At 38.8% G+C, this 11,995-nt stretch overlaps 1 protein-coding gene across 2 annotated transcripts in view; it reads left to right on the forward strand.

Moving 5' to 3' along the window:
* LOC113405312 (uncharacterized protein KIAA2026-like) overlaps positions 1 to 11,995 on the forward strand; it is a 79,205-nt gene that overhangs the window by 19,545 nt on the left and 47,665 nt on the right. For both annotated transcript variants that reach the window (XM_026646389.1, XM_026646390.1), the window contains one exon: positions 3,302 to 4,743. In XM_026646389.1, coding sequence (XP_026502174.1) covers positions 3,302 to 4,743 — 1,442 coding nt within the window. The remainder of the gene's footprint in view (positions 1 to 3,301; positions 4,744 to 11,995) is intronic.

Raw genomic sequence — 11,995 nt, forward strand, 5'->3', positions numbered from 1 at the left:
TTTTTTTTTTTTTTTAAAGTAAGTGACCGGAGGACAAAAATGTAATGTTCAGGGGAGTTTGTAGCCCCCTCAGTACAAAAAATAATAATGATAATTGAGGGAATATTGATGCCTATACATTTCACCAATGCAGTACTAATTGCATGAATGTTTTACTAATTACTTTAATTACTTTCAAAAATATTTTCAAAGTTCTATTGAACTGATAATCAGAACAGTAAAATAAAAAAACCTTAAATGTGCTTTTTCCTACTGATATAGGGAAAATATTTATATAGCCAAATTTACTACTTATACTCTGCATGGGTGTGCCTGCATGCGATCTTTGGCTGTAATTTCAACATCTTTAATAAATTAAGGATTGGTTTTGGTTATTAACAGTTATTCCTAGTGACAGGCCCCCTTCACCATCTGCTAAACCTGACCATTCCCTTCCCAGTGGCAACCCTGACACTCCCATCTCCAAGGTGCAGAAACCCTTTTGGTCCCACCTTTTTTCAAGCCCAAGTGCTCTAATATACAGAACTTACCTGTACATCTATTTCAATGTAGAGTTCACATATTCAAATAAACACACTACCATATGTTAGAGTATTTAGCTGCTTGGGAGGAAATAAGGCATTTGGAAGCCGCCTTATGCAGTTGCGAAGGAACGGCAGGCTTCTCGCAGGTGGAGGAGAGGTTTAGGAATGCGTGGCAATTGAGTGGGTGTTGAGCACTTAACTTTTTTTACTTTCTCTTTTTCTATTCTACTGCCCCACCCTCAGGAAATTAACTGAGAAACCCTATGTTAGTACAATATTGTATAACATTTCAGTGGACAAAAGTTAGAAAATGTAGACGTGAAGGTTCCCAATTAATTCAGACACCTTTGTACATGTGTGTTTGTTAATGGCATATATTTAAAATCTTAATAGAGGCAGTCCTCGGACTTACAACGTTGTAATTGCTGTTCGTCGTAAGTCGAATGTCGTAAAGTCGAGGACTGCCTGTAATTGCTAACTTTGAAATATAATGCAGGACAGATACAGCTCACTTTACTCATGCAAGTAGTCCTGTTTACTTCAATGGGCTTAATCATCCAAGTAAAGTAAGCAAGATTTGGCCTCATATGTATAATGTGGCTGAATTAACCCTGATGTGGGAACATCAACTTTTGAATTTACTGAAATTTTTTAGTTTAAACGTTTTAGTGTTGCGTTAATAGGTACATAAATAACAAATATCCAACAATATAGTATTAGTAAACTTCATCTTGGGGATCCATTACAAACCATTTGAACTTTCTTCATGATTTGTCAGATGAAACTTTCATTGGAATTACATTTTGATATCACATGTTTGTCTGTAGTTCTTGCACATTCATAAATACATATAGCACACTCACTCTGTGAAAAGTGCTAGTCTGTGGTATATTTATCCCTCTTTGCATCAAAGATGCAATCTAAACTAGGCTATTAATGCAATACATAGACATAAATCTGCCACTTTATACATTTCTATGTATATTTTAGAGGCTAGTACTCGTTAATAGTTTTCTGTCATCAAATGGAGTCAGTGTTTGGTTGGGTCTTGTGGCTTAATTGGGAGGAGTTAATCCTTCGAATTTATATTTTATATTAATTTATTTTTGTGTTAAGAGGGAGAATTGAGGCAAGCAGTTTGAAAATAAGATAATAGGAACTGCAATATTGGGTCAGACCGGAGATTGGGCTAGCTCAATATCCTTGTTTCTGACAATGGTCAGTACCAGATGCTTCAAAGGGAAAATGTAAGAAACTCTGTACGCAGTTCTGGAATAACTTTTCCGTGGGGAAAATTTTTCCCTAAACCTATGAGTTAGAGTCTAGTGAGGGGTAGGCAGCCTATGGCATGTGCGCAGAAGGCAGCACGCGAGCTGATTTTCCGTGGCACTCGCACTGCCCGGGTCCTGACCACCGGTCTGGGGGTCTCTGCATTTTAATTTAATTTTAAATTAAGCTTCTTAAGCACTTTAAAAACCTTATTTACTTTACATACAACAATAGTTTAGTTATATATATATATTCTAGACTTATAGAAAGAGACCTTCTAAAAACGTTAAAATGTATTACTGGCACGCGAAACCTTAAATTAGGGTGAATAAATGAAGACTCGGCACACCACTTCTGAAAGGTTGCCAACCCCTGGTCTAGTGTATGCCCTCAAACAAGAAGGTTTATACCCCCATTCAAATTTAAAATAAAAATAAAAATCTTTCTTTACTGTCCATACGTATGTCCAGTTCTTCTTTGAAATCTGCTACCTCTTGGCCTCTATCCTATCTTGTGGCAATTAGTTCCACAGGCCAATTTCGTGTGTAGTGAAAACATTTCCTTCAATCAGTTTTAATTTTGTTGCCTTTGCATTTAATTGAATGTACCTGTGTACTTGCATTATGAAAAAGGTAAATAGAAGTGTCCTGTCTGTCTTCTCTATACTAGTTATTATTTTGTATACATCTATCAAATTCCCTCTTATTAGTGTGTTGTCTAAAGTAGCTTTAGTCTTTTCAACCTCTCTACTGAAATTTTTCTAGGTAGGTCTCTATATCACCTGCCTCTGAATAAGCACTATTTCTGCTGTATCCTTTTTGATGTGGCACCAGAACTGAATACATTATTCCAGCTGAGGGCATATCATTTATAAATGTAATATCATTATATTTTCTGTGTTATTTTCCATCTCATTCTTTATGCATCCTCACATTTTATTTGCTCTTTTTAACTCACTTTGCACATTGGTTAATAAAACACACATGGGGAAAAAGGGTATGTATACATCAGAATACCTTTTGTTAAGTGTGTATATTTATGTATAAATCAGAAAGATGTTAAGTGAAAACAAGAGACAAGATAGCTGTTAGAAGTCACAGTACAGCAGTGTGAGGGTAAAGTCTCAAGAGGTATGCAGTTCAATAGGATTTTAATTGGATACTTGGTGAGAAAACAGTGTCTGCTGATAAAAGGGCTGTAGAAGTGTTGTTGGGGGAATACCTGATGGTATCTGCCAAGATTTTTCTCATCCCCTCACCTCTTTTTCCAATTGACAGCAGTAAGAAGTGTAGGTAAGGTATAATCACCTACACTTTCCCATTCTGAGTACTGATGTGTTATGTAATCTATGTTAAAGACAAACTGAATTCTGATTTTACGTGCTGTGTTCTTTGTTGCTTTAAACAATGTCTATTTGTTTTTCATTCTGTATTTCTGACTTTTCTCCTTCACTGTTTTTTAAGGTAAATCACAATTGAATTTTTGTGAAATTTCTTTTATTTTAATAGGCTACGAGAGCAAGAACGAAAAGAGGCAGAAGAAGCTAGTCAGAAAGAAATAGAAGAATGGGAAAAGTCACTTTTAGCTGAAGCAGCACCTACAAGGATGGAGACCATGTGGGAAATTCCAGCTATTGGTCATTTCCTTTGTTTAGCACAACAAATTCTAAACTTGCCTGAAATAGTCTTCTATGAGTTGGAACGTTGTCTTCTAATGCCTCAATGTAATGCTTTTTTATCCAAAATAATGACTTCTTTGTTAAGTCCTCCTCATCGCAGATCTACCTTGCATCGAAGACCAACTCTTCCTTACAGGACTTGGGAAGCAGCACTTAGACAGAAAGTGCAACAGTGGTACACTGTTGTAGGGCAAACTGACAACCCTGATGGCTGTGCAGAAAAGCTTGGGCTATGCCCCCAGTTTTTTAAAGTCCTTGGGGAAATTAATCCTTTGGAGGGAAAACCATTTCATGAGCTCCCTTTCTACCAAAAAGTATGGCTGCTAAAAGGCCTCTGTGACTTTGTATATGAAACACAAAAAGATGTTCAAGATGCTGTGCTTGGGCAGCCTATCCATGAATGCAGGGAAGTGATCCTTGGTTATGATTTCTTGGAGAATGCCTATGTTCATTTTCCACAGTTCTGTGGTGCTGATGTACGGATTTACAAACAGAAGCCTTTTCAAGCCCCTGCATTTCCAGCTCCACCCATCAAAGTAAAAAAAGTACCACGGATTAAATTGGAGAAAGTGAAATGTGAGTATGTCAGCAAAAGCAATGGGGAAGTCAGATTTGGTGGTAGAGAAGAGCGGCTACCTCACTGTAAGATAGAAGCAGGGAAAAGTATGGATTCTCTTATTTGTTGTCCAGCAAAAATTCACTTGGATAGCTTCAGTATCACCACGGAAAAAGAAATGAAACCCAACTGTGAAATTAAGATGCATAGAGCCTGTGACAAAAAAAACCCTGGCTGCTGTAAAGAGAACCAGGAGAAGCCAATTAGTCCAGGAGAAATTATTGGCTTTGGGGAACCTCTCAGCCCAGGAGAAATCAGGGTTGTAGAAAATGGAGAGAAAGATCATGAAGCTTCCCTAATAAAAACGGAGCCTAGCCCATTAAAAACAAATACCCTTAAAACCTGCCAAGCACATGTGAATGGGAGTCATAGCAACAATCCAGACATGAAATGCCACAAAGTTACTAGAGAAATGATTTTGGAGAATTCACTATGGAATAATAAGAAACTAAAACTTACTAAGATGCGGGCAAAAAAGAAGAAAAAGAAAAAAAAGAAACTGAAAGACATTTTGAATGCACATCTGCAGAGAAAGCGTGATGACCTGCAAAGAAAGCGTGAGATTCATCCTCACCCGTTCAAAACTTACAAACCTGAGATCCAGAATAAGTTGTTTATCATCAAAAAGAAAACAAAACACAAGAAGCACAAATCTGGTAAGTTGATTTTATTATACTAAAAATGAGAGAGAAGGTGATAGTGGACTGTTCTTAAAATAGACTTTGTAGCTGTATTTGTTGTATTTTGTTTTGTGAATGGGAACAGTATCACGCATTTTATGTTTCTGATATTAAGAGTTTCACATCCAATATATGGTATGCACAGAGCAGGTCCATCAGTTGATAAAATTTGACAAAACTTGATTAATGTGCAGAGTTTTCAGGGTAGCCTGTAGTGAGTGTAGTTTTCTGGGAGGCTTTTCACTTGATGCAAAAAGCATCTGAGGCTATATCTACACTTACGTAGCGTGTAGAGTACAGACACCACTGCCCCCTAGCCCAAGTAAAATAGCAGCGTGGTATTTAAACAGGATATAAATTGTGCACACTGTTTTACATGGTGCTGCCATACTTGTATTGTCAAACTCTTTAGCAAGGTGGTCGTCACTAGCAGTGCTCTCAGAAATACCAATTGTTTTTTAAAGAAATGATTTTATAAACTATTTTGCCATGTGTACATAGTGAAAAGTTTTTTACATTTTGAACATTCAGATTGTTGGACTGAGCAAAGTGCCTGACCTTCCATCATTAAAATGAACGGAAATTATGCTATTGACTTCAAAGGGAGCAGGAGCAGGCCCTTAAAAATTATTCTGTCTGATTTTTTTTACTAACTATTGTTACAAATAATACAATTTTTAATATGATAACTTGATTACTATGACAGAGATCAGGGAAAAATTGCTATTTTCAGTTGGTTCACTTTGTATATCTTATATATAGTGCATTGAGCACAAAATCTTGCTATCACAAATTCCTCATCTGTGTTAGCTGCTGTGGCTGTAATTTGATGCCCAATTTTTGAAACATACTAACTTTTCATTTTGTTTTAATGCTTAAAACATAAACAACATTATCTTGCTTAAGGCAACTTTGTGATCTAGGATCTGCTGTCAAATGAGTCTGTAGACAGTTGTAATTTGTTTGATTCTATTTTAAGGACTTTTTTATTTCTACTAATCTTTATTAAGGTATACTTTGGGTACCAAGCATGTTATATTGGGAGAGCCTGTTATAACAGAAATGAGTATGCTAGGCTGCAAATTTAAAAAAAAAAAAAAAGGTGGGAAATGAAATAGTATTATATTAGTCATAAAATGAGCTTCTGTAACTAAGTAGTAAATCTAGCAGTAAGCTAATGGGAGTACCTGGTTATTTATATCAAATTGCACTTTGTGTGGTAAGGAATCCTAGTTTCACACTGGAATTGTTATGGTGAATTTTTCATGGGAAATATTAAAGAATGTAAATGATTTGTTAAAAAATACATTTCCCTGTAATTCTAGTCTACTATCTACACTTTTTCTTCATAGATGCCCACTCTTAAATTAAGTGGGCTCCAGCAGATGGCGTGGGAATGCTCTCACACATTAAGAGTTTTTCAGTATTTCCTGTATCAAGGTGACTGTTGGGAATGTGGGGGAGGTTGTACAGGGTGCCAGAGCCTCCATCTATTTTTTGTGTGTAATACATTTATAGTGTGCTTATCACAAGGCATCTGAGTACCATGCAAAGGAGACAAATACAAAAAATACTAAAGCGAAATCAGCTAAGAGTGCAATGTGCTGCATAAAAAAACCCCCAGAGCACCGCCAAAGGATCAGTTTCGATCTAGTAAGAGGAATAGATAAAAGGTACACGGTTAATAAAAAAAATTAAAAAAAAAATGCCTGAGGAGGGACTCCAAAGACGACAAAAAATGGGTCAACTGAAGTAGATGAAACTTCTAGCATGCACTAAAGAGAGTGAGTGAGGTGCTCTGTGGACCTCCTCTAGGAGGAATTTCCACAGTTGAGACCCTCAGACAGACATGGAACTTCCCTACAGCCTTGTCCTGATTGAGCCTAGAGACCAAGAGCAAATCAAGGAATCCACATACTGATGGTTTGATGTAAGAACCTAGAGAGAGAAAAAGGTTCACCCCAGACAGTGTCTGACAGGAACATAGAGCAAGAGACAATCACTCAAGTTGAATTCCAGAAATTGACGTGGCAGGGGAGAGGGAAGGAAAAGGTGGGAGGGAACATCCTAGCTGGGTTTGGGGAGAACCGTGACCTACATTTTTTTTCTCAGCTTGTTATCTTGTGTGATGAAAATCCTCATCTTCATAAACAGAGAAGCTGCTGCTGTGGAGATACTGTTATATGACACATGGATCTCACAGCGGTAAGGGAACCCCTTCTCCTCAGTCTTAGGATGCACAATATGGGAGCATGACCACGGGCCATGATGAGGGACATATAGGGTCAGGAAGATTGCTTGACTGAATGGGGCAAGAGACTGTCCTGTTTCTGTCCTAGCCTATTCAGGATTTATGGCCCAGAGTGGTAGATATATGGGCTTCCAACACTGGTGGGCTCACCTCCCCGGGTCCCTCTTCTCTGTCTGCTCCCAGCACTAACATCAGTCCTTACTTACCCCATTCTCACCACACCAACAGGGAAGGGAGAAGAGGTTACAATAAACCGTGAAGGAGATATTGGGCATTCCTCTCACCCCATCGACACTAGATATGCTTGATATAGGGAGGGTAGGGTGAAATCTACCTTGCAGAGCTCTGCTTCTGATGAGCCACCTGAGGTTTGTTGAAGTGAAGATACGCAGTCAGGATGCTCTGCCGCAGCAGATTTTGTAGCTAATACAAGGCAGAAAGAATGGAGAATAGCAGCTAAAGGCAGATGCAGAGTGGATCTGTAAAATCTGCTGGTGCAGCTCTTTCAGATTGTCAGCCCTTTAATGACCCTCAGATATGGCTTGTTTACTCTTGGGGGAATTCTGTGCCAAAAATTAAAAATTCTGTGTACAGTATTTTAAAATACTGCATATTTTCTCAAAATAACACAATATAATCGCATCAGTTTCAATTATTTTGGTAATTTATTTCAAAATACCTGTCAGCACCTATATATCTGTACCAATACAGACAACAAAAAAGATTCAATAAATGTTTTTTGACAAATAGATTTCTTACTAGGCATGTTAATAGAGAACTCTTGAGTAATAATTCATTTAAATTACAGTGAAAAGGCTTGGGGGAGTCAGGGGTAATGTAGGAGCTGAGGGAGAGGGAAGTAATTGCTGGGAAGGAGTCTGGGTGTGAACTTGGAAGGTTGTTGGGTGTGGGTGGGAGAAGTATGGAATAGGGAGCCTCCACCAGGCAGACCCTGGCTGATCCTTAGCCTCTCTCATTCAGTCAGGCACATCTCCCCTGTCCCTATGTGTCCTTGAACCACCACTCAGCCACTCCTAGTCCCTCATCCCCAGGTGGCCCTGCACCCCCTCCTCCTGCTCCATGTGGCCTTGTACCCCACTCAGTCACCCCCTCCACTCATGTGTCCCTGTGCCCACACTCAGCCACCCCTCCTCCCCCCATCCCCATGTGGCCTGGCATCCCCACTCAGTCACACCCCCGATTTGTCCCTGCACCTTCCTGTTCCCATGTGTCCCTGTGCCCCCACTCAGCCTCCACAATCTCCCCATGTGGCCCTGCACCCCCCCCCCCGACGCCATATGGCCCTGCATTCTCTCCCCTTCTGCCATGTGACCCTGTGCCCCCACTCAGCCACCTCCTTCCCATGTGTTCTTGCATCCCCACTCCCATTCAGCCCTTGCCCCAGTCTGTGCCCCCCCCAAGAAGCCCCATGTGACCCACGCTGTCTGTCCCCCATATCCCATGCTTCCTGACCAGGCCCCCCTGGGCAGGGCACTGTGAGGAAGGCAGCCTCTTCTCTTCCCTATCTGCAGCTGGGGCTGGCCTAGGAGCGCCTGATCTCTGTTCTGGTGACACAGCAGCCCCAATTGGCAAAAGGCATAACTGCAACACCTTTCCAGCCGAATGTATTTTGTGGGGGAGAGGGAAATTCTGCATTGCGCATAAATTCTGTGTCTGTGCATAGCGCAGAATTACTGCAGGAGTACTTGTTGGAAGCAGAACCCTTGCCTCTTCTCCCCCTCCCCCCCCCCCCATGGCTGAATTGGTTTTGTGTTATACTGAAAGTTACACTGAATAACAGAAATTATGTCTTATTGTTTTAGCATATTTGAATATAAAAAGCATGATTTCACATACATACTCTTTCTAAATATTGCCAGTTTATAGGTATGTATGTTATCTGAGAGCAGTTAATGGGATTTGTTAAAAAATGTCGTAAAAGTAGTGGTATCAGTATATATTTATTCTTAGGTATACTCTACCTCCTTCAGAAATAACAGGTTTTCACTTTTTGATTCTTAAAATACTCTTCTGTGTTTTGAATAGGCTGGTTTTCGAGTTATGTTAAATTGAACAACTAGGTACAGCCTTAACTTAGTTAGATGCTCCAGCACACCTCTGTAATATGGCACATTTTCCCCCATAAGAGTCTCAGAAGGAGAAACATATTTTGTATCTTCATGTTTTGTCCCAAGATAACTCACAAAATATCTTTATAAACAATTATAGTTTATGCATTACTTAGCTTAAAACTTTTTTCATAATTATTCTGAATAGGACTCACCAGAGAAAGTTGCCTTTAACCTATCAAGAGCCTTGTGATAGACGTGCAACTGATATAATATTATGAATACTGAAATGTAACCATTTTATGAATAATTTGTGACAAGGTCAGTGAGGTAAAGTTACTGTGTAACTATGGTGTTTTATTAGAATTTCCTGTGTGACTATATTGATTTAAATTATATTGGAAATAGAAGAATGTTCATTACACAACTGTAATGCTTGAATTCAGTATTGTTTGTACATGGTGGTGACACAATGGCTTTCCACATAAGAACACCCAAGCACACTCTTGGAAGACAATGGCATCCATTCAGGCTCTAGGTTGAAGTGACTTAGCTGTTTTCTCAGGCTGGGAAGCTAGTGAGCAAAAGGGCTATTATCACTTAAAAAGTACCTTTATCCCCACAGAGGGCAGGAGGAGTCACCAGAAGCTCTCCAGAGAATGTCACTGAGCTCTGATAGGCAGACAAGGTGACAGAGAAAGACTCTGCGGAAGAGTCTATAAGGAGCGGGTCCTATTAGGGTCCCCGTGTGGAAGATGGTTGAACACCTGGTAAACTAGATGAGTTGTATTGTATTTTATTTAGGGTTGTCGATTAATCGCAGTTAACTCACGCGATTAACTAAAAAAAAAAGTAATTGCGATTTTTAAAAAAAAATCATGATTGATTGCAGTTTTAATTGCACTGTTAAACAATGAATACTAATTGAAATTCATGAAATATTTTGGATGTTTTTCTACATTTTCAAATATATTGATTTCAATTACAACACAGAATACAAAGTCTACAGGGCTTACTTTATATTTTTATTACAAATATTTGCACTGTAAAAATGATAAAAGAAGTAGTATTTTTCAGTTCACCTCATACAAGTACCATAGTGCAATCTCTTTATCGTGAAACCACAACTTACAAATGTAGATTTTTTTTGTTTGTTACATAACTGCACTCAAAAACAAAACAAAATGTAAAACTTTAGAGCTTACAGGTCCACTCAGTCCTACTTCTTATGCAGCTAACCGCCAAGAGAAACAAGTTTGTTTACATTTACGGGAGATAATGCTGCCCGCATCTTATTTACAATGTCACCTGAAAGTGAGAACAGACATTCACATGGTACTTTTGTAGACTGCATTGCAAGGTATTTACCAGATGTGCTAACCATTCGTATGCCCCGTCATGCTTTGGCCACCATTCCAGAGGACATACTTCCATGCTGATGACGCTTGATTTAAAAAAAAAATGCATTAATTAAATTTGTGACTTTACTCCTTGGGGGGGAATTGTATGTCTCCTACTCTGTGTTTTACCCACATTCTGCCATATATTTCATGTGGTAGCAGTCTCGGATGACAATCTAGCATGCTGTTCATTTTAAGAACACTTTCACTGCAGATATGACAAAACGCAAAGAAGGTACCAATGTGAGATTTCTAAAGATAGCTACAGCACTCGACCCAAGATTTAAGAATCTGAAATGCCTTCCAAAATCTGAGCGGTACGGCATGTGGAGCATGCTTTCAGAAGTTTTAAGAGCAACACTCCAATGCAGAAACTATAGAACCCGAACCACCCAAAAAAAAGAAAATCAACCTTCTGCTGGTGACCTCTGACTCAGATGATGAAAATGAACATGCGTTGGTCTGCACTGCTTTGGATCTTTATCGAGCAGAGCCCATCATTAGCATGGACGTATGTCCTCTGGAATGGTGGTTAAAGCATGAAGGGACATATGAATCTTTAGCGCATCTGGCACATAAATATCTTGCAACGCCGCCTACAACAGTGCCATGCGAATGCCTGTTCTCCCTTCGGGTGACGTAAACAAGAAGCGGGCAGCATTATCTCCTGCAAATGTAAACAAACTTGTTTGTCTGAGCAATTGGTTGAACAAGAAGTAGGACTGAGTGAACTTGTAGGCTCTAAAGTTTTATATTTTTGAATGCAGTTATTTTTTGTACATAACTCTACATTTGTAAGTTCAGCTTTCATAATCAAGAGATTGCATTACAGTATTTGTATTAAGTGAATTGAAAAATACTATTTTTTATTTTTACAGTGAAAATATTTATAATAAAAATAAATATAAAGTGAGCACTGTACACTTTGTATTCTATGTTGTAATTGAAATCTATATATTTGAAAATGTAGAAAACATCCAAAAACATTTATATAAATGGTATTCTATTATCGTTTAACAGTACGATTAATCATGCAAGTCAGACCTGCTAAGATAGATCATGGTTGATACACAGGAGACTGCAACTCAAGGCCTGGTCTGAGTGTGGGACAGTTGTGTGAATCCACATTGAGCGGTGACAGCTCCTGAGGCTTGAGATCTAGAGGGGTTTGCTTAGAGAGACCAGGAGAGATTAGAGGTGCAGTACTGTGACAACTCTACGAAAGTAGATTAAAATAATTATTTTGATTCTTGTAAATCTGATTCATTGATCTAGAAAGCCCATTCTGGGATGGTGCGACAGGTCTACCAGAATGCAAGAGATTCCCTGAAATACTTTGCTTCAAAGGAGCTTTGATATAAATCCTGAACCTTGTAATAATGTTCTAAGAGCTTCAAAGCAATACACTTGCTGAGTATTCACTGTTTCTCCTTTCTTTGTAGTCAAAATTGCAAACACTTATTTAGAACATAAACATGGTTTGTTTGGTATGGAATTCAGACTCTGAG

Source organism: Terrapene carolina, unplaced genomic scaffold, assembly GCF_002925995.2.
Source record: "Terrapene carolina triunguis isolate 2854851 unplaced genomic scaffold, T_m_triunguis-2.0 Scaffold35022, whole genome shotgun sequence".
Classification (NCBI taxonomy): domain Eukaryota; kingdom Metazoa; phylum Chordata; order Testudines; family Emydidae; genus Terrapene; species Terrapene triunguis.